This window comes from Lynx rufus, unplaced genomic scaffold (genome assembly GCF_022079265.1).
Source record: "Lynx rufus isolate CCGP_SWC_20201006 ecotype Redwood Valley unplaced genomic scaffold, mLynRuf1.p SCAF_2, whole genome shotgun sequence".
NCBI lineage: Eukaryota > Metazoa > Chordata > Mammalia > Carnivora > Felidae > Lynx > Lynx rufus.
In genome coordinates this window covers 39177475-39198864 of record NW_025814834.1, presented here as the reverse complement: position 1 = coordinate 39198864, position 21390 = coordinate 39177475, and the positions used below count along the sequence as shown (strand labels likewise).

The 21390-nt window shown below is 40.6% G+C and overlaps 1 protein-coding gene across 1 annotated transcript in view; it reads right to left on the bottom strand.

Annotated features, from left to right (window-relative positions):
- Positions 1-21390, bottom strand: part of HECW2 (HECT, C2 and WW domain containing E3 ubiquitin protein ligase 2) — a 239273-nt gene that overhangs the window by 32519 nt on the left and 185364 nt on the right. The window contains exons 19-21 of the mRNA XM_047083672.1: positions 12974-13094; positions 11403-11516; positions 1081-1233 (exon numbers count right to left, since the gene is read on the bottom strand). Coding sequence (XP_046939628.1) covers positions 1081-1233; positions 11403-11516; positions 12974-13094 — 388 coding nt within the window. The remainder of the gene's footprint in view (positions 1-1080; positions 1234-11402; positions 11517-12973; positions 13095-21390) is intronic.

Genomic DNA, 21390 nt, shown 5'->3' with positions numbered 1-21390 from the left:
TCCACACTGAAGTCCATACAGTCCATCTGTGATTTTAGTATTAGACAGCCATTTTAAGATGAATGTCCAGCAGCTTTGTTTTCTTTATTTCCACCTAAGGTAGCATAACTGTAATAGCTACAGCTAGGAGGACTCCAAATTGTAACTAAATGGAGTTAATTTGAAGAATAAGTCCTAAAACTTAATGCCCTCCACCCACCAATATTAACCTTCATGACTCAAAGAGAATTTTTCCATGAGTCTTACTTACTTCTTTTTTGTTGTTGTTACTATAAATAAAGATGAACAAGCAAATAGGGGTTATAGAGTATTTAAAGTGTATAAATGCAGGGATTAAAAAAGTATGTAAGGACATTTGCAAAGAGTGCAATTCAGGATTTTCAGAATAAGTAATCCCCAGAGGGGAATCCTATACCAGTTTTCCTTGATGATTTTATGTGAAAAAATAGGAAAGGAGCAGTCCCTGGCTACAAATTTCAATAGCTAATAGGGTAAGCGCCACTGCTGAGACTCTGAGCCCGTGTCCTTCTGCCAGGTTCTCTTCTACTATCGGTTCTTCCAGGGCACCGCACCCTCCCTCCCTCCTACTAGAATGCCATCATCACCCTCAGCCAGCACCCCAGCTGCTCTGCCCCACCCCCAGTGTTGGCCACTTCCCCAAGGGCTGCTCTAGCAGCTGCCCGACCTCTGGGTCAGGACCTTCTCCCACCCCATCTCAGAGCTCAGAGATGCCCAAAGGTGCAGAGCAGAATCTAGTGATTTTGCTGGGAACCTAACATCATCTGGAACCTTCTTTCAATGGGGAAAAAAACCTTTTGAATTCTACCCAACTCACTTAAAATTGGTCTTTTGGAATATATTACTTCTCGGTCTTTTGGCTACGATCAAGTGTGGAATATAATCTATCCCTAGCTTGGAGACTGCCTGCATATTTAAATTTGACAACAAAAATAAGAGTCAAATGAAACTGAAAATATGATTTTCTCCAAGGAAAAAAGTGTTAAAAGAAATAGGGGTTCCTATAAAAAATACTCTTACAGAAAATCAACTGAAAAAAAGTGGTGAGGAAAAAGTACTTACCATTCATGGTGATTGTCTACAAAAGCAGACATGGGACTTATTTGTACTGTGTATGTGTCGTTGGCTGAATATTCAAATAAGCCATAATATGGGTTAAAGAGTTCTCTGGATACGAGGAAGAAAAACTCTCTGGAAGGTCCACTGTAATCCAGCCTTTAGAAAAATTTCACAGAAAGAATAACCAGTTATTATTATTTTTTTCTATATATTGGACACATTTTCTACAGAGCTCAGCTTTCTATAGAACAGTCATTACAAGTCTAATTGCCCGCATGTCTGGACTATCAGAACAAAATGAATGATCATGAGTCCCAATCTTATCCACGTCTTGACCCAGAATAGTGGAATGGGCATTTGTATGAGGCATATCCAAGGCTAAAGCTACACATCAGATAACGGATAAAACAGGCAATATGCCAATAATTTGGTTGCATATATACACACACATATAAAAAAGTAAATGTTTTCAATGTCTGGAATGGAGTTATGGAGAAAGGGAGTACATTGGGAAATACTTAAACAGAGTAAAACCAGAGAGTATCAGCTACCTACATCCATGGGACATGGAGTCCTTATGGATTTCTGAAACATTTTGAAATGGGAGAAGAAAGAGACTTTCCTGAACTGGTGATAGGAGAGTACAGATACAAGACCCCCTAGGGAGATCAGAGGCCCAAAAAATGGAATGACAGGGTTCGAGTGAAAACTTTAAATTATAAAACACCAAGGAAAATTATAGACAAGTAAAATGAGGGTGTCTAAAGCTTCCTAAACGAAGGTATCCAGAGAAGAGGCTGAAACTCTAGCACCTGAACTACAGTGTAAATTCCATTTTACTTAGAAAGACATCAGGGTGAAGGAGACGCATGAGAAGCAATTGCGTTAGCTTTGAGGAATGACAAGTGGCCAAGAATGCTGAGAGCAAAAAATGCAGCAAAGAGGAGTTTGTAATAGAGTGATTTGATACGCTAAATTTAAAATGAAAAATATAAAGCACATCTATCCCACGATGACAAGTTTACACAAGGGTTCAAAGAAAGGAGGGAATGCTGGAGGGGAACGGGAAGCTGCGTGGTGGGATTCTGTAAGATTTCTTTTGTTCACTCTACTTTTTTTCTCTTCTGGAATTTTCTCCATTGGCATTACTGCATTTTTTTTTTTTAATGAAAAAGGAAAATCATCTGAGTCTTTTCCAGTGATGGGATTGTGTGACAGAGAAAAATTACCTTGTTATAGGTGGAAGAAAGAGATGGGATACTTGTAAGCAAAATAAAATGGCTTTTATAGCTCTTCATTGAGAGTTTAATAGAATTTACTTAGAACGTACTTCAGCTATTCACATACTACTTTCTCAACTTTTGCCATATCTGAATATATAGGTACTGTTAAGTGTGCTTACCACGTTTCATTATCAACTTTAAATTTTCTTGCTTTTCTAATGTAGCCTGTATTATGTCTTACATAATATTTATGAAATTATGATGTGCCAGCTTTATTTTTTTCTAATACACATTAAAAGAAATATGCAAATATTTAAAAAATGTCAGTTTGTGTAATAGCTAAAATCATCTCATACATCTCCGGTCCTCACTGCACTTTGGGAAATACGAGTGTAGACAGGAAACCTATGTGTGCAGAAAAATGCAAACATAACACACGCTCTCAGAACCCAAGAGGCCTTAAGGTGACATGACACAGCTGTCTCGAGGCAGCTGAATATAATTGTGGCTACCAGGTGACCACCAGGAGACTGTGCTAAGATTACCATGGGGACTCCCAAAGCAGCACCTGGGCTGCCTCCCAGGCACAATGATGCGGACTACCTCTCCACATGCTAAGACCGCAGCAGTTGCCTGTGGCTTCCTCCCTCGGTCCTACTCCTGGCCTCTGACGCCACCGAGAACAAGTAGAATACTTCTTCTACTTGAATGCTCTTCACATACTTAGGCTTTTTTTCAACAAATATTTGAGTGCCTATTATATTTTGAGTACTAACCTAGATGTAAAGATATAAAATCTTTCAAGAAGTAATTTTCCATAGGAACTCTAAAGTGTAGCAGTTTTGGTATCCCTGGCTCTCTGTGTCCTCCCCCACTCTTGAACATGGCCACGTCTTTCAATCTCCTCTGAAGGAAAGGGCTGGGAATTCCCTTGCCACCCTGGTCCTGTGCTCTGGACACTCTCCAGGGTGTCAAAGTCTGACCTAAGGGGTGTTGTCTAATACTGATAACAATACTTCAGGTGTGGTCTTGTCAGCACAGAGCTTAGAAAGAGCCCTTGTCCTCTCTTCCTGGACACTCTTCTTGCTAATGCAGCTTAAAGCCATCTTTCCTCGTGGGACAGCCGCTTTACTTTGTTGATTCATAATGTGCTAGTCATCAGCTCAAACCTTCCACCTGTGCTGCTTTATCCCAAGACTCTCCCCTCCTGTCTGCATGTTGCTGTATCTTTTTAGGACCTAAGTACTAGACTTTATACTACTTCCTACTAAATTTCACTTTGTGAAACATGGTCCACATTCCAGTCTACCCAGATCCTTGTGGATGCAAATGTCCCTTTAAATTTCCTATTGATGGTGAATTTCATCATCAGATCCCTGTGTCTTTCCAGAAATAGAGAATGCCAATCAAAGGCATCTTAGAAGTCATTTTGTCCATCCCCTCATTTTACTGAAGAGAAGACTGAGGCTGAAGGACATCACTGACTTGGATCAAATGAAAGCTGCAGGGGCAACTCTAGGCCTTGGCACAGGTTTCCTGACCCCACATTTAATGCTCATTACTCCTTACAGCCTACCGGTCAGTACATTTTAAATGTTATCAAGACTAATAAAAATGTTGCTTATAAAGCAGGGGTCAGCAAATTATGGCCTGAGGGTCAAATCTGGCCCATCCTCTAGCTTTGTAAATAAAGTTTTATTGGAACACAGCCATGCACATTTGCTGACATGTTATCTGTGGCTGCTTTCCCACTATAGTGGCAGAACTGAGTAAGTACAACAAGAAATGTATGGCCTGCAAAGCCTAAAATATTTACTATCTGGCCTTCACAGAAACTTGGCCAATGGAAGATCAAAGAAAGGAAGAGGAAAATGCTCCTTTATTAAAATACCTGGCTTACTATAAATCTTCATCTTTAGTGAAGATCCCTTCAAGGAAATAATGACTATAGTATCCTAGGGTATATGTAACCTTAAGAATAGTCACAATTACTAAGTGTGAGACTGTGGTCTTCAGTGGTCCCTGACCTGAAGGGCCTTTCAGACACAATCGAGGCACATGAAGGGCCACAGACAACTGAAACATGAGCCAGTTTTATAAGACGGTTTTCTTACAAAGAGACAACTGGTTTAAGAAAAATGGGCTTATAGCTGCTTAAAATTAAACAGTGGCATTCAGTTAGAAAGAGCTTTCAGCTTCAACTCTCAGTGTTTCCATAATACCACACCTACCAAGAGTGTATTATAATAACCTGTTTATGTGCTTGCCTCCCCTATCTGCACATCTAGGCTGTAACCATACAGAGAAGGGGACCGTGTCTCTTTCTCATTTTTGTATTCCAAGTACCTTAGCCTGATCTACCACAGGGGATCAATGTCTATTGTTGAATCCATGAGTGGAGGTCTCTGATGCCCTCTCTAAAGAAAATCAACATAATTTACATTGTTATTTGACAATCTAGCAGAGTGAATAATTTTGCACAAGTTTGCCTTCAGGTGGTAGATTCATTCAGTGATATTAGGGTATGCCAATCCCGAAAAGACAACTCGATTTGCACACATTGTCAGAAATCACTCAAGTGAATTATATTTAGCTTGGTGCTTGTCCCTTTCCAGATCTAATATCTTCTAATATGGTAAAGTTTTTAAAACAACAAAAGCGGACCTCACTGATTGGTTTTTTGTTTATGATTAGAGCTGATTCTGGCTAAAGATAAGGAGAGTGTTCCCTGAAGTGTTAAAGTGAAAAGTAAAACTCCTCCCCCCCCCCCAAGAGAGAACAAAGCTAATAATATTTCCTCTAGGAGGAAAATGGATCTTCTCTAACTGGTCACGTTTTTATCTGCTGGTGCGTGCGTGTGTGCGTGCGTGTGTGCGTGCGTGTGTGTGTGTGTGTGTGTGTGTGTTTTAACTCTAGCAGCACTGATGGAGCCACTCTAAAGCCAACACAGTTTTAAACATTTGATTTGATTATCATCCAAAGCTTAGAATGCATATCTGAGACCAGGCTGTAGATTACAAATGATACACGTCTACCTAATTCAGTAAGACGTGTCCTAGCAGGGCATCTCGTGCGTGTGCTTCCTGCAATGTCTTACCAACCTCTTCCATATAAATAGTTAATATGACTCATATCACAGGGATCGTTTGTTACATTCCTGTTTTGCCAGTTAGGTTGGTTCCACAGCTAAAGGCTTGGCACGGAAGTACAGAAACTCCAGACAACGGGTGGGTAGCCATACAACAGCTGCATCTGAGGGCATTTCGGAATATGCACAGATGTCTTTGGGCTGGCAGTGTAGTTTTGAGCCCATGAAGTGCTGAGGAAGCATTTTAAACACCATCTCGTTGTTGGGCCAACAGCACCCAAGTTGTCAGCGGTATTCAATACTTGTTAAAATAATTAATTTTGTAATTTTATTCTCCTGTCCTTTGTTTCCAACTCAAAATTACCAAAAACAAAGTATTACCAAGTAAGTAGAGTACTGAATGAAGGAGGATGGTGGCAGTAGGAAGTCACACCACTGTTTCCTATAAGTTTTCTGGAAGGCAGAAAAGCTTTGCTCTCTTAATAGTTGGTTCAGGCAAACATGGCCTTCCTACTCACTTTCTGATTCACCCTCGGGTATTTATAGCAGCAAGGCATTAGTTCTTGAGCTACTTAAGGAGGCCTGCTGGGTGAGTAAAGAATTTTGCAAGCAATTAGTGTGACAAACAAAATTCTGCCTGGTGATACCAAGCCCAAGCCTATGCAGAAGTACCCTTCAGCAGGGCTTGGATTATTGGGGTCACCCTGCAAATGTCTCTTTTTGGAGAAAAACAAGAAGCACCATGAAGTTTAACTTACATCTTTATAGACTGACTCCTGAGGAATAAATGGTCAAGCTCAGGACTCCAGACAAGTTCTAGCAAGGATTAGACCAGTCATATGTAAGAGCCTCTGGTTATTTTATAAGCAGAGATGCAGGAAAACCGTTTCCGATCTCATCTTCCTTAGTTATGTTCGTCTGCCTGCCTCAGGAGAAACAGCACAGAAGGAGCTCATCTGTTCTTAAACCCCCGAACTACAACTGTTTGCACACGGCCCCTCCCTAGTCTAAGCGTGGCTTTGCAAGACAGATGATTGATGTCAATAGATGGCACCTCACATATAATGAACTCATTCTTCCTTAAAGAAAGGTGCCTTTTAAAGATCTGGCCATGGCGGGGGAAAAAGAGGCGAGGCAATCACAGTATAAACATTCTTTCTTTATCCAGGCCATTATTGCCTTACTGTTCAGGGTACTAAGAAGTTAATGGCCCCGGACACCTTATCAGAATACAACAGTCTGCCTAGCTAACTTCTGACATCACGTAAGCTTTAGTTGCTAGGGCTTTTAACTGAGAAGAAAATAATATGCTGGAGAATATGCAGTGCTCTACTGGCCTCCTTCCTAAAGAAGCAACTTCTAGGCAGACAGAAGCCCAACAGAAAGAGGCAACCACATGCATGCAATTTCCCACCACATTCTGTCAAGATGACTCAGTTTCCAGCCATTCTGTCACTGCTGACTTCCTACCCTTTTTTGCAGGGGCAGATAACCAAATTAACTTGGGTGGAAAATGTAATGACTAGAACAAAACCTCCAGTTCTAACCAAATTAAATCACAGTGGTTTGCTTAGAAACTGTCTACTTTTTGTAAAAAGCCAACCATAACATTATTTTAGCGAGAAACAATAATTACTTGTCAACTAACACACTTGCATTCACAGGCTCTGGGACTATTTTTGTATTTTTAAAAATGAACATTGGTTATCACCAATATTCTGAGATTAATTTTACCTTACATGGAATCTGTAGTTATCCTGTAAATTTCTGACTATAAATTTTCTCATAATTTCTCTTGATTCAGCTGTTCCATTTCAGAATAATATATATGTATTTCAGACTTATGCAAAGAGCTCAAAGCAGAGCTGAAGTCTGTGAATCTGTTAATTCATACTTTTTTTGGAGTGCAAGCAGATGCAGTTTTCTTAAAAATAAATCCCTTTTGAGGCACCTCGGTGGCTCCGTCGGTTAAGCAGCTGACTCTTAATTTCGGCTCAAGTCAGGATCTCACAGGTGGTGAGATTGAACCCTGAGTCCGGCTCTTCGCTGGCAACTCAGAGCCTGCTTACGATTCTCTCTCTCCCTCTCTCTCCCTGTCTCTCCCCACCATTACCCTTAATAATTTGGACTTTCCACAGAATTAACCATTTCTATATACATATTATTCTACTGACCTTAAGTGCAGAAGGAAGTATACATATACCCAAAATCACCCTGGTGGCACTCTCTCATCAGACAATAGGGAAATAAGAAAAGTTGTTTAGGGAAACATTTCCTAAATCTCCCAAATCCTGACTATATGCTTTCATTTAGCAAATATTTTGTCTTAGAATAGTTTTTTTATTTACAGAAAAGTTGCAACGATAATACGGAGAATTCTTGTATACCCAGTTTCCCTCTTATGAACACCTTACATTATTTATGATTAATTAACAGATACTGAGACATTATTATTAGCTAAAATCCATACTGTATTCAGATTTCCTTAGTTTTTACCTAATGTCCCTTTTCTATACCAGGATCTCATCCAAAATGCTATATTAATGTTTAATTGTCATGTTTCCTTAGGTTCCTCTTGGCTGTGCCAGTCTCTTAGACTTTCCTTGTTTTTGATGACCTTAACAGTTTTTTATTTAATTTTTTTATGTTTATTTATTTTTGAGAGAAAGAGAGAGTGCTAGTGGGGTAGGGGCAGAGAGAGACAGAGAGGGATACAGAATCCAAAGCAGGCTCCAGGCTCTAAGCTGTCAGCACAGACCCTGATGTGGGGCTCGAATTCACAAGCTGTGAGATCATGACCTGAGCCGAAGTCAGACGCTTAACCAACTGAACCACCCAAGTACCCCTGATGACCTTAATAGTTTTTTTTTTTAATTTTTTTTTCAACGTTTATTTATTTTTGGGACAGAGAGAGACAGAGCATGAATGGGGGAGGGGCAGAGAGAGAGGGAGACACAGAATTGGAAACAGGCTCCAGGCTCTGAGCCACCAGCCCAGAGCCCGACGCGGGGCTCGAACTCCCGGACCACGAGATCGTGACCTGGCTGAAGTCGGACGCTCAACCGACTGCGCCACCCAGGCGCCCCGACCTTAATAGTTTAAAGGAGTACTGGTAAGGTATCTTATACAACGTCCCTCAATTTGGATTTGTCTGAGGTTTTTCTCATGGATAGACTCACATTATGGGTTTGGGGGACCAAAGATTGTGGAGATAAGTGCCATTTTCATCACATCATGTGAAGGGTATATACTATTAACATGATATATCACTGTTGATTTTAACCTTGATCATTGGGCTATGTGTTTGCCAGGCTTCTCCACTCTGGACTTACTTCTTTTTCCCCCTTCCCATATTATACTACTGGAAGAATGTCATTATGTGCAACCCACAATTAAGCAGTGAGGAATTATGTTGAATTATTTGGAAATCTTCTGCACAGATTTGTCTATTCGTCATTTATTTATTTACTTATTCAATCATGTATTTATATCAGTACAGATATTTACTTTATACTTTGGGTTATAATCTAATCCTACTTGGTTTTGCTGCTCAAATTATTCCAGCTTGAGCCATTGGGTGATCTTTCAGTTGGTTCTGGAGTCTCTTCGACATACTCCTACCATTGTGGATGTTTTGAGCACTTTTTTACTTTTTGCACTACAAGCTACTTTAAGCTCCATCTTGTATACTTCCGGCCAGTCCTAGAATCAGTCATTTCTCCAAGGAATCTTGTTCCTTTTATTGAAGAATAATATTAGAAACCAAAACTAGCCACTGGGTGCATATGTTTTTAAATACCTATTACTGGGGCTAGACATGACACATTTTGAGAGCGTTAAAATTGATGGAGGGAGAGAGATGGAAAACTTTCACCTCTACACTTATACTTCAATAGAAAAATTTAGGTAGATTTTCACTTTGAATATTGATTATAATCCAGAAAGGAATGTTATGATCTTCAATTTTAATGCGATTAAATCAATGTGTCTGAAAAGGTGGCAAAGTCTAAAATAACTTCTTAATTATATGTTGTTTTTGAGGTTTCTATTTTTTCAGCAAGAGTGCTATTTTAATCTTTTAAAACAGGGTATGTATTCTCAATGCTTTAACAGCAAAATGAAGTATATATATATCTAATAACCTATGTGTATGATGTTGACATGAATAAAGACATGAGACCAGAAGTTACCTGGCCATATTATTCCAGCTTCAATAAGCCATACACAGAAGGGGCTTGATTAAGATTGTTCCTGATGGCTGAGGTCACACTTCAAAATGCCCTACCTCTTGTTTTCCCTCTGGGGTTACAGGAAGGAGACAGGTGATGGAAACAGGAAACATTTGGACATTAGTGGCAACCGGATACAAAGGTATCAAACCACACTCAGCCTGGGCCTCCTCCTAGGAACAGATGTCATCAGTCCAGATCATAGGACAACTACCTGAGGATGATCAAGTAGGATAAGCATCTGCTCTATTCAAACTTCAGTACCAGGGCCTCCAAAGACTCTTCCCTACATCTCTGAGATCTCAACAAACTGTGCAAACAAAGAAGGAAGGCAGCTGGACTCCTGGGGGAGGAAAAGTATTCTCACCCAAACGAGACTAGTTATGTAAGGAAATATTTGGAATGCCATGCACACCTATGATTAGGCTTAAAACATTTGCCTTCATTTTCAACTGTGCACCTGCATCTTAAGCCAACAGAAGCTAGAAGTCTATTAATGCACTTCAGCAATGAAAACAAGTCACGGGCAAGCTTCTGCCCAAATTCTGTCACTTAGTCTTGTTTTCCCATACAATATTTTCCTTCAATGTAGTTATAGCTGGGACTATAAACAGCATATGTGATGAGACTAGTGGTTATCAGTCAGCTGTAAGAGTGAAAAGATCCACAGGTAGGAAAAAATTCTGATAGAGCAGAGTTCAGGAGTTTTGCTTCTATCCCAGTGCTGGTCCAAGAGTCCTGGATGAAAAGCCTAGTTTTGAATCCTGATTTTGCTGTTACCTAGTTCCATCAGCATGCGCAAGTTATTGTACACTTTGGAGCCTCCAAATTAACCATATATTGAATGGCTGCATATATTGAATGGTTGGGTATTACTACTATGAGTCTATAATCTAGCACACTTTATTTCCTGGGCAGGACTGAGAAGAGTAGCTTTAAAATGATCCAAATCAACAGAGTCAAGAAAACAACCAGAGTTCAGGCTATCGTGTGGTACTTTTTAAATTGGCCCTCGTGATGGCTGGGTTACAAAGAAGGTGCTGCGACTTGAAACCCAGACCTGAAATGAGGAAGGAGGAAGGGGTCTGGACAAGACGAGAGCTGTCACCTTCTGAAGTGTTACAGAACAGCTGTTATGTCTATGAGGACGCAATACAGTGCGTAGGAGTCTGCTCCTTTGTTTCTTAACCCTAATCTCCACAAGCACACTCATGGAAGAGTCATAGAAGGCCGGAGACATTTGTTTATGGCAGGTGGTTATTTTGGTAGGTGTTACTGTCCCCCCAAAAAGAGGAAAACTGGCGACAGAGAAATAAAAACCAAGGCCCAGGAGTTACTGCTTCAGAAGCTTCCAGGTAGAAGAGCAGGATTCTAATTCGTGACTCTGAAACTGAGCTTCTTGAACAGGTGAAGCGTGTACTCCTTCCACTCCAGTGCAGATTACATGCTCACAGATATCAGAATTCCTGTCTTGTCCCTCACAGCCCCACTTTTTCCCTTTAAGAAAGAGATATGCACAGAGAAGAAACCAAACGAGCTTCTGCTCTCAAAATGATCTATCGTTACTAGCGTTTACCCAAGAATTTCTATGTCAAATGATTTAAAAACCAGAGGAAGCCTTAAAAAAAAAAAAAAAAAAAAAAAGCCCAGAGGTTTAAGTGTATGAGAATGGCATTTCCTGCCAGAAGGGTTTCCTGTTTCAGGCAACCACAGCAACCACGTGGTGAAGCATCCACTGTGCAGCCGCAGTCTGTGTTCCACACACCACTTCTCTGTTCTACTCACCCTTCCTCCCCGACAAATGTGACGTACAGCTTATTTCTCTGTAAGTCTTTTCTGGAGTAGCCCATAATTTGATTAAAAGCATCTTCCAGTAAGTGATCTCTTCTGATAATTAACCTGTCCATAAAGAGACAATTTGAAAAACAGATTATTTCCTAATCCTTATCTTTCTAGAACCGGACACTTTTGATTCAATTCCCACTTGCCATAATTAACTAGGTGAAAATTGCGGTGACTTACTACGTCGTCATCTGCAATAATACACATTTGGCTTTTGCTCTTAACAGCAGAAGTCAAAATACACAAGCAAATGGTTACCTAAGTGGAGCACTCCACCTACAACATATGAAAACGGCTCATGAGTCCTTTCTGAGTGGCCAAATCAATTTACCCCAGAAGGAAGATGATTGTAAAACAACACAGACCCAAAGCTTTTGTTCATAAAGAAAGGACAGCCCCATGAGGTCATGTTTTCAGTGAGAATGTACCTAGACAAGGAATTCAATGACGAAGTATGCAGGGAAAGACTTATCAGAACCAGAAGGAAAAAAAACCAAAAAACAAAACCCTCCACGCTCTCCAAAGAAGACACATTTATGACTATGCTTAATTTAATTCTCAAATTAAGCGAATCTGAGGTTCCCCGAGTGACAGATACAAATGAACGATACTTATAGCTGACAGTCTACTTGTGATGACGATAATAAAAGTCATCCTGAAGGTATCAGTTTGCAGTTAGTACAGATAGTCCTAGAAACGGAAATAATAGGCTGAATGCAGGGAAGCCTGAGCTCAAGCCCTTCTTAAGTGAAGCGTGAGAAAGGGGAATCTCAAGCTGACGTACTTTGAGGATGAGAAAGTAGGACCTGTGAATATACTGGAGGGAGCCCTCTCTGTGGGGCAGTGAGCTGGGGAGCTGGGGGTGGCTCCTGCATCTCCTCCCAGGCACCCAGCATCATGGGTGTGGCAGTGGAGACCCTTCCTCCTCTGCCCTCTCTCAGGTGGCACAGTGATCTCCAGTGGGTACGCGGGGCAGCAGTGGAGGAAAGGATGAAGGCAGTACGGATAAGTAGGGAATGAAAATAATTCTAGGCCAAACAGCGTGATGATGTTTAATTTCCTCATTTAAAGGTGGGTAAAGAAAGGCAGAAACAACATTCATGACATATTTCATTGGACAAGTGACATTTATTTCACAGAACAAAACAAAGCTGAGCAGTGTTCCTACAGTCAGGTCAGGAGACTGATACAGGACACTGTGACAGCCTTACGGCTGTCAAATGTACTATAAGCAAAAACAAAGAGGTACTTTTCAGGAGAAATAAACCAGCTTTTTATTTCGCCTATATTTTTACATGGAACGTGGTGTTTGTTTTAAAACCTTAAGCAGAATGGTGTTTAATTCCAGAATTTTGTTTTCGATGATCCTGTAATTCACACATCATTACCAAAATGATTACACTGACTAAAACAAAGACTGGTCATCTGAAATCACAATCAATTTCTTACATTCCCAACTGCATCCCATCCCTTCACCACCAGCCAAGCCTGTGGTTTGTATCACTTTGACTTACTTTAATTTCCCTGGGCCTTGTCCATATCCTTTAGTCTCTAACTTCCTGTAAAAGTTCCTTAGTTTGGCTTCAAAGTCTCGCTTGTAAGGGGCAGGAGCCCGGGCATTGGCACGCTGAGTACCTAGAGCAAACCATAAAAAGAGAAGGGTCCCGGTTTGTGCAATGTCCTGATGTATCACATCACCATGTAAAAACACTGCCAGGGGGATGAGAACACAGTCAACAAGTAAAAGGAGGCAATTCTTTCAGTGGCTTTGCTTCTCACCTCTTCAAGCTGGAGGCTCTAACAGAGCTGAAGTAAAGTCTTAAGATATTTCTATGCGGCATTTTGGTTGAGAATAACAATTCTGTTTGCATAGTTACAATGTGTGACCATGTGTGTGTCAAATATGTTTCCCTCTTCAGTCCAAACTAATATGAGTCAAGCAGAGTTACTCATGTCTGATGGTAACTGTTCAGGGTGGAATATCTGCTTGCTGCTGAGATGATATCATGGCAGTTATACAGGAAGTTACAATGTGAAAGTACGTGGTATATAAAGCAAGAACAGTGAGTTTCCAGACTTGCCCTATGAAAAATGTACAAAATGTCTTCTAGATAGGCACTATAACTGAAAATTACTTTAGACTTATAATTAACATACATTTTATACTGCAGGGTAAAATAATCTTGATATAAACACAGAATTCAGACATAACTGCAGAGTCACCATGTTTCCTGGCAAAGCAAAGAATAAATAATAATGCTATTTGTTACACTCCTAATACGTGCCAAGTGCTATGATCATCCACATCCGGGTGCCTCAGTGGCTCAGTTGGTTAAGCATCTGCCTGGATTTCAGCTCAGGTCATAATCTCACAGTTCGTGAGACTGAGCCCCGTGTCAGGCTCTGTGCTATCAGAGCCTGCCTGGGATTTTCTCTCTCCCAATCTCTCTGCCCCTCCCCCATGCGTGGGCTCAATCCCTCCCTCCCTCTCTCTCTCAAAATAAATAAATAAACATTAAGAAAAATAAAGATGTTTCATATGTCATCCAATGGTAAGTCTCATTAATAAAATATAAGAGTAACACAGCGTGTTCCTCTTTTCGTACAAAAATCTAGCTTTGTGCCACAGAGTGATTAACCAACAAGCTGGGACACAAAATTGATGATAAATATGGGAATCAGACGCAGAGCCATGACAAAAAACGCTGAACATTTCCATGAACTATTTCACAACACAACGAAAGGAACCAGAAAACAAAAATTGTGGAGTCTTGTGCAATGACATGCCATACAAACTCATTAAATATTTCTTTAATGAGTCAACTAAGTGATTACTATCCATTGCTAATACTATGTTAAGTTCAGCAACATATGTACAGATGAGGAAGGTGGGGTTGCTGAAGTAGATATTTTGGTTAGGAAGACAGAAATAAAACACATCAGTTAGATAAATAATTAAGTCCTAAACCATGTGGTCAACAAACTATAAAGCATAGGAGACAAAACTATAGCCTTGGGGCTGTACCCAGCCCTAATGATCTATTTTGCTTGGCATATAATTGTTTTTAAAGATTTAAATTAACTACCAACATTTAAATATTAGGAGATTTCAAGTAAAAAAAAACAAACCAGAAAACAGCTTTTCTCTTGAAAATTATTGGGGAACTCTTTCAACAACTGGCCTGCATTTTCCTTCAGGCCAAGGTGGCCAGCTGCTCCATTAAATGAAGACTGTGCCACAGCCGTTCAATGATCTTGATTGCCTGGCTCTCCCCAGTATTTGCATTTGGGATTGGTGTTACAGAAAAGTGATAGTAAGGGAGGGTAAGCAGAGATCAAGATGGAAAAGATCACCAAAAGGAGGCTTTATTGGAGCCAGGCCTCGTAAACACAAGAGAATCTATATCTTACGCTGGGGCAGGGCAGCGAGAGCTGGGAGAAGCCCCACATGCATGTTTGAAAGATGATCGAGGAGACCCTACTAACTCAGAGCACAGGGGAGTGTGCAGAGTAACTGGGACATTTAATCAGATAGTTGGAGCCAAATTATGTGAGGAAATTTTTAAAAACCTAGCTGAGGGGTTTGGGCAGGATGCAGTGAGCAGGGGGAGGACTTTAGAGATTTCTGAGCTAGGGAGGAACATAACACATGGTGTATTTTTTTTTTTAACGTTTATGTATTTATTATGAGTGAGTGGGGGAGGGGCAGAGAGAGAGGGGGAGAGAGAGAATCCCAAGCAGGCTCAGTGCTGTCAGCGCAGAGCCCCACGTGGGGCTCAATCTCACGAACGATGAGGTCGTGACCTGAGCCAAAGTCAAGAGTTGGACGCTTAACTGACTGAGGCACCCAGGCGCCCCAACACATGGTGGTTTTTCAGCAACGGTTTTCAGAATGTGTTGAGTGGATTCAGGGTGGGAAGGAGGGGAGGAATCCAAAGGGAGGGGACCCAGTTAGGAGTCACTGCAGCCATGGAGGCCTGAGGGCAGTGTGGTGACTCACTGAAACGTTTACAGTGTAAAATAAGAATTGCCAACAGATAGTAAGGAAGAAAAATAGGAAGCTCTGATGGTAACACGGTCAAGTTTTTAAACAATAAGAGTAACTGTCGTTTGTTAAGTGCCTGCTATGCATTAGAAACCACGCACTTTACAGAGAGGATCTTGGGAAACATAAATTTATGAAGCAGACATTATTATTATCACCATCATCACCACTTTGTAACTAAGGAAACTGAAGTCATATGCCAGTGAATGGTAGGTTTGGGATTTGAGCCAGGTCCATCTGACGCTAAAAGAAGTGTGGAAAATGCTAGTAGACAGAGGCACATGAAGCTTTATACATGTTGTGCTGGAGACGAGAGCTGTTCAGGGTGGGTATCCTCCACAGGCACTTGAAAACGCAGTACTGGAGTTCTGGCGGGAGACCAGGCCCACACCCGTGCATTAAATGAGTTCGTGTACATAAGGCACTTTCTGAGGTTCCTTTGCGTAGGTGTTAGCTGTTACTGATATTATCTGCATAGAAGTAAATACTAAAGACATGGGGAAATGTGTTAGGGTGTTAAGAATGGATTTTTTAAAAATATTTTATTCTTAAGTAATCTCTATACCCAACGTGGGACTCCTACCTACAACTCTGAGAACAAGAGTCACATGCTCCACCGACTTAGCCAGCCAGGCATCCCAAAAATGGACTTAAAAAAAAATTTTTTTTTAACGTTTATTTATTTTTGAGACAGAGAGAGACAGAGCATGAATGGGGGAGGGTCAGAGAGAGAGAGGGAGACATAGAATCCAAAACAGGCTCCAGGCTCCGCACTGTCAGCACAGAGCCCGACGTGGGGCTTGAACTCACAGACAGCGAGATCACGACCTGAGCCGAAGTCGGATGCTCAACCGACTGAGCCACCCAGGCGCCCCAAGAGTGGATTTTTAATAGAATTGGCTATCGATCAATGATTTGTCCAGAGGTCTCTTGGCATGTTTATGAATCTTTTAGCCAGAGAGCTAAGAACTGTGTCATAAAGGAAACAAATAAACTTGACCTTAAAAGCTCAAGGATACAGGTGAGGCTCCTCAGCAGTGCTTCTCAATCCTGACTGCATGTTGGAATCACTCAAGAAGCTTTAAAAAATCCCAATGTTCAGGCCACACCCAAGGCACGTTACATCAGAATCTGTGCGGCAGGACCCAGGCATAAGTGTTTTATGCAGACTCCAATTGTGCAGCCAAGGTTGAGACCCATTATCCCCTACAGGAAGGTCAAATGTAACCAATGAAACATCTGGGCAACATCCAGAGACCAACACAGAGGCAGTGCTTCCTGTGTATCTGAAAGGCACCGTTTGCAACATGAAGGAACATGATCTCCACCAGCTTAAGGCTGCTCTCTTGCATGGCTGGGGGACAGGGCAGTGTAGCACAGGGCCATTCAGGGATGGCATCATAAGGCTGTTGGTGCTGCAGTCTGCGAAACTGTAAGCTAGTAAACCCAGACAGTTCAGAAAGCAGCCGTCATGAATCAGCTTTCAAGAACACAATCATTAATAGGGAAGAGGAAAAAGAAAAACAAAAGACTGAATAAAAATCTTTCAGGACTCAAAAGAAACATGATTCTAAAGTTGGTTACTTAAAATAAAAGCACACATACTATTGCTGTATAATTTGAGACGTTTAAAAGGATGTGGGAAATGCCATAATGCATTCCATCAATATCAATATGGACACTTAATAAAAATTAGCTCTGACTCCACTTACGCTCAGGTAAAGAGATTCAATTACAGAGACCCTGGAGACAGAAATTGTTAAATGCAAAAATTCTTTTGCTTAATAGTTCTACTATGAAAAAAAATCATTTATACATTACTTCATGGTTTAAAAATTACAATAAATTATGCTCCTGGCCCTTGTCAAGTTCTTAATGCAAGTCAGGTGTCACTGCCAAGAAATTCCAGGGCAGGAACGATGTTACTTCCACTTTAGAAATAAAAAATGATCTTGGAAGACTGAGTTAATAGAATTGTATGGGAACCATAACTGCCAGTAAAGTTCTAGGATACAATACTCCTATAGAGAGTAACTTTATGGTCTTTATGGTCTTAAAAAATAAAATCGGATACAAAAAAAACAATGTTGCATTTAGGAACTGATCAAATACATGACTGACTTCATGGATAGGCAGCATTATGTTAATTACTTGCAGGAAAAAATTTCAGTAACAGATAGTAGTTTTTTTTCTTTATCATTGCTAGGCAGACCTAAAGTACTTCTATAAAGTATGATACTATTTCCATTTATCATTACAAAATTGCTTAATCATGTACAAACTAAAGAATTCTACCTGACAAAATACTTCAGGTGATAGCATTAGTATTTTGGCATCAAACCACTAGGAAGTCTGGGTCTTTTGGATTCCAGGTGTGCCAGGATCCCAGATTGCTTTGATGAGTAGCACTCACCATGCACTGGATGGGATGGGGCTTGGGCTAATCAAGCTTGGCTCTGGGTGTGTACTGGGATGGATCAATAGTCCATTTCTTTCCTGGCTCACTTTCTAAAAAAAGTCTCTATGACTTTTTAAACAATTTATTATTATTATTATTATTATTATTATCATTATCATCATCATTATTTTACAATTTCTTGTTAGTGAATGAGAACAAACCATCAAGCGTTACAATAATTTCTGGAAAACTCCACCTTCTGGAACATGGCTCAACAATGACAATTAACATGAAAAAACATCTCCAAATGGCTGCCACAAAGCAGAAGCACTGAAGTCCTTGCATTTTTGCTTTACTCTCTAAGAGCAATAAAAGGCCCTAGATCACTGTTTTGAGTTTGCTGGTGCTTTGTATTTACACACTATTTTTAAAAACCAACCTGATAAGCTGATTTTTTAATCCTTGAAAATCAGAAGCTATTTATTTATTTATTTAAAAATGTATTCATTTATTTTGAGAGAGAGAGAGCGCAAATGGGAGCGGGGCAGAGAGAGAGGGGAAGAGAGAATCCTAAGCAGATTCTGCATTGTCAGCACGGAGCCCGATGTGGGGCTCAAGATCATGACCTGAGCCAAAGTCGGATGCTTAACTGACTGAGCCACCCATGTACTCCAGAAGAAATTTATGAAAAGGCAAAGCTGTAGGGAATGCCAGTAACAGGTATTCTCTTACAGCATTAGGGGTTGGGGACACGAGAGACTAATAACAATAGAACAAACATAAAAACACCCATATATTGTGACAGAGACCATATTTGGCTTTCCTTCAGTCTCTGGAATCACAACAACTCTGTCTCCACCCATCCAAGGACCATCCTTTGTCTGTAGTGTTTGGTTCCTAGTACATCTTTTTGGGCTGAGCAAAGAGAAAGAATACTTTCTAAAAACAAGTACAGTTGACCCCTGAACAACACAGATTTATGACTGGATCCACTTATATGTGGATTTTTTTCAATAAATACAGAACTGTAGTATTTTCTCTTCCTTATGATTTTCTTAATAACATTTTCTTTTTTCTAGCTTACTGTAGCATAAGAATGTAGGACATAATACACACAGCATATAAACTACGTGTTAATTGACTGTATGTTATGGGTAAGACTTCCTGGAAACAGTAGGCTATTAGTAGTTAAGTTTTGGGGGAAGTCAAAGTCATATGCAGATTTTTTTACCTCACAGCGGGGTCAGTGCCTGGAGCCCACAGAGTTCAAAGGCATAAAGCTACTTCAGGCTGTGGGCAAGATGGAGGAAGAGTGGAAAGAAGGGAGGAAAGGAGAGAAAGAGAAAAGAGCAGGAGATAAATAGCAGCCAAGACGCTAAGACTCTGGAGGGAGAGAGAGAGGGAAAGAGGGTCCTAGTGCGGCTCGGGGGCGGGGGAGGCAGGGAATAACTCCCTCTGAAAGCCAAGCCTTCAAGACAAGCTTCAGCAAAGAACCACCGTGGCTCTTCAGAGCTCTCTGGTCTGTTTGTGTTGAGTGTGACCTGGCCTAGCTTCCAGATAGTCCGGTTTTAGTCAAGTAATAACAGCTCTGTACGATGATGCCCCTGAACCACGAAATATCCTCAATGTACTGGATATGGGGAAGCAGAAAGAAATACAAAGTATTTATGAAAGAGTTTCAGCAAATGGTGGGTTAAACAAATTCTCTGACACTTAATCATAACTTTGGTTACGTGGAAAATTCACATAAGTGAGCACATCTTCAATAATATTAGATAGATTAGGTGTTATTGAATTTAAATTCCTAGAAATGTAGAGTTACAAAAGGTCCTTAAATAAACTTCTGGGTCCCATATTTGGCATAATGAACTATATGGTGTTTGGAAAGATTTTTCCCTTCTGGCATAGCTAAGGTCAGGACTGGCATTATAACGGTCCTAGAAAAACAAACCTTCACATTCCGAAATTTTGACAAATTGTAGGTGAGCACTCTAACAGCTGCAAAAAGCAGCGAGTCAAAGTTTCCGAAGCCCCTCTCTCTTCTGCACTTGAAAAGACATGTAAATATGCTCAAAATGAGGAAAAGTGTGGAAAGTTTACCAGATCCTGAGGCGTTCTGAAAGAAGATCATTCAAATTTATTATTGTCATAATTTTCAGAATATTATCCTCATACTAAAAGAGATGAAATTCTAGTCACAAGAAGGACGAAGAGACCGCTTAAAAAAAATCTGTTTGAAATGTGTTTCACAAAAAAACTTCAGGAAAGTGGTAGAAGGAGAGGCTATTTTACTCAAAAAGTCAGAAGATTCCTCCACAGGGTAAATGAGGCTAGCTAGTCTTGGCCTTGCAATATCATGTGGAATTAGTTACAGTAATGTCCACTGATACCAGGCAGCTCATCCCAATTTCAAGATCAAATGAAGCCCCCTGAAACTGAGTAGGCCAAAAATGTGGAGATGATTCTCCCTGAAAATTAAAACCACCACAAACACTGCTAGCAATTTAGATATATTTGGGTTCCATATCTTTGGAAATCGTTTGACTCAAACTGTGCTTCCAGAATGCATCTTTACCACCACCATGGATGACTCGTGTACATTTGTGACGCTAAATGAAAAGGAGAGAAGTCAGTCACCATTTAGAATGTTCATACGGTCTCAAAGAATGCCCAGCCAGTCTCCAAGAGCACATGCCTCTGCAGGGATCGGGAAGGGACAGAATCTGTTGATCCACCTTTTTCCTGGGGAGGATGGGCTGAAGAAAAGCCCTTGGGAAGGAGAGCCTTGACTGGAATCAGCAATAATCCATACAGCTTTTCTTTTCTCTTTTCTTTTTTCTTTTCTCTTTTTTCTTTTTTCTTTTTCTTTTCCTTTCCTTTCCTTTCTTTTTTCTTTTCCTTTCTTTTCTTTTCTTTTTCATTTATAAATGTTTATTTATTTTTGTGAGAGAGAGAGAGAGAAAGATAGAGTGCGTGTGTGTTAAGGGGAGTGTGCACATGAGCGGGGGAGGGGCAGAGAGAGAAACCCAAGCAGGCACTGTCAGTGTGGTGCAGCCCGATGCAGGACTCCATCTCACGACGGTGACATCATGACCTGAGCCTAAATCAGGAGTCGGATGCTTAACCCACTGAGCCACCCAGACGCCCCACACCTTCATTTCTTTAACCACAAAGCATCAGGTAAAGGGACGACCCATTTAAAGTCCATCATAATTCCTAGCTAAGATAAAGACCAGTCAGAATAATTAAATACCTAGGCAGCCAGCTGTGCAAATCAGGGAGAAATGAATTCATATTTCCCAGTTACTAATGGTTTAAACATGGACAAACTACACTTCTCAGGATCAGATTTCCAGAAAGAAAGCAAAAGGGGATGAATTAACAGTTATCGGATAATTGTTATGTTGCAGGCACCAGACAAGGTGTTCTCCTCCAAGTAACCATGGGAGGTGTTTGCTATTATTCCCATTTTATAGAAAAATAAAGTC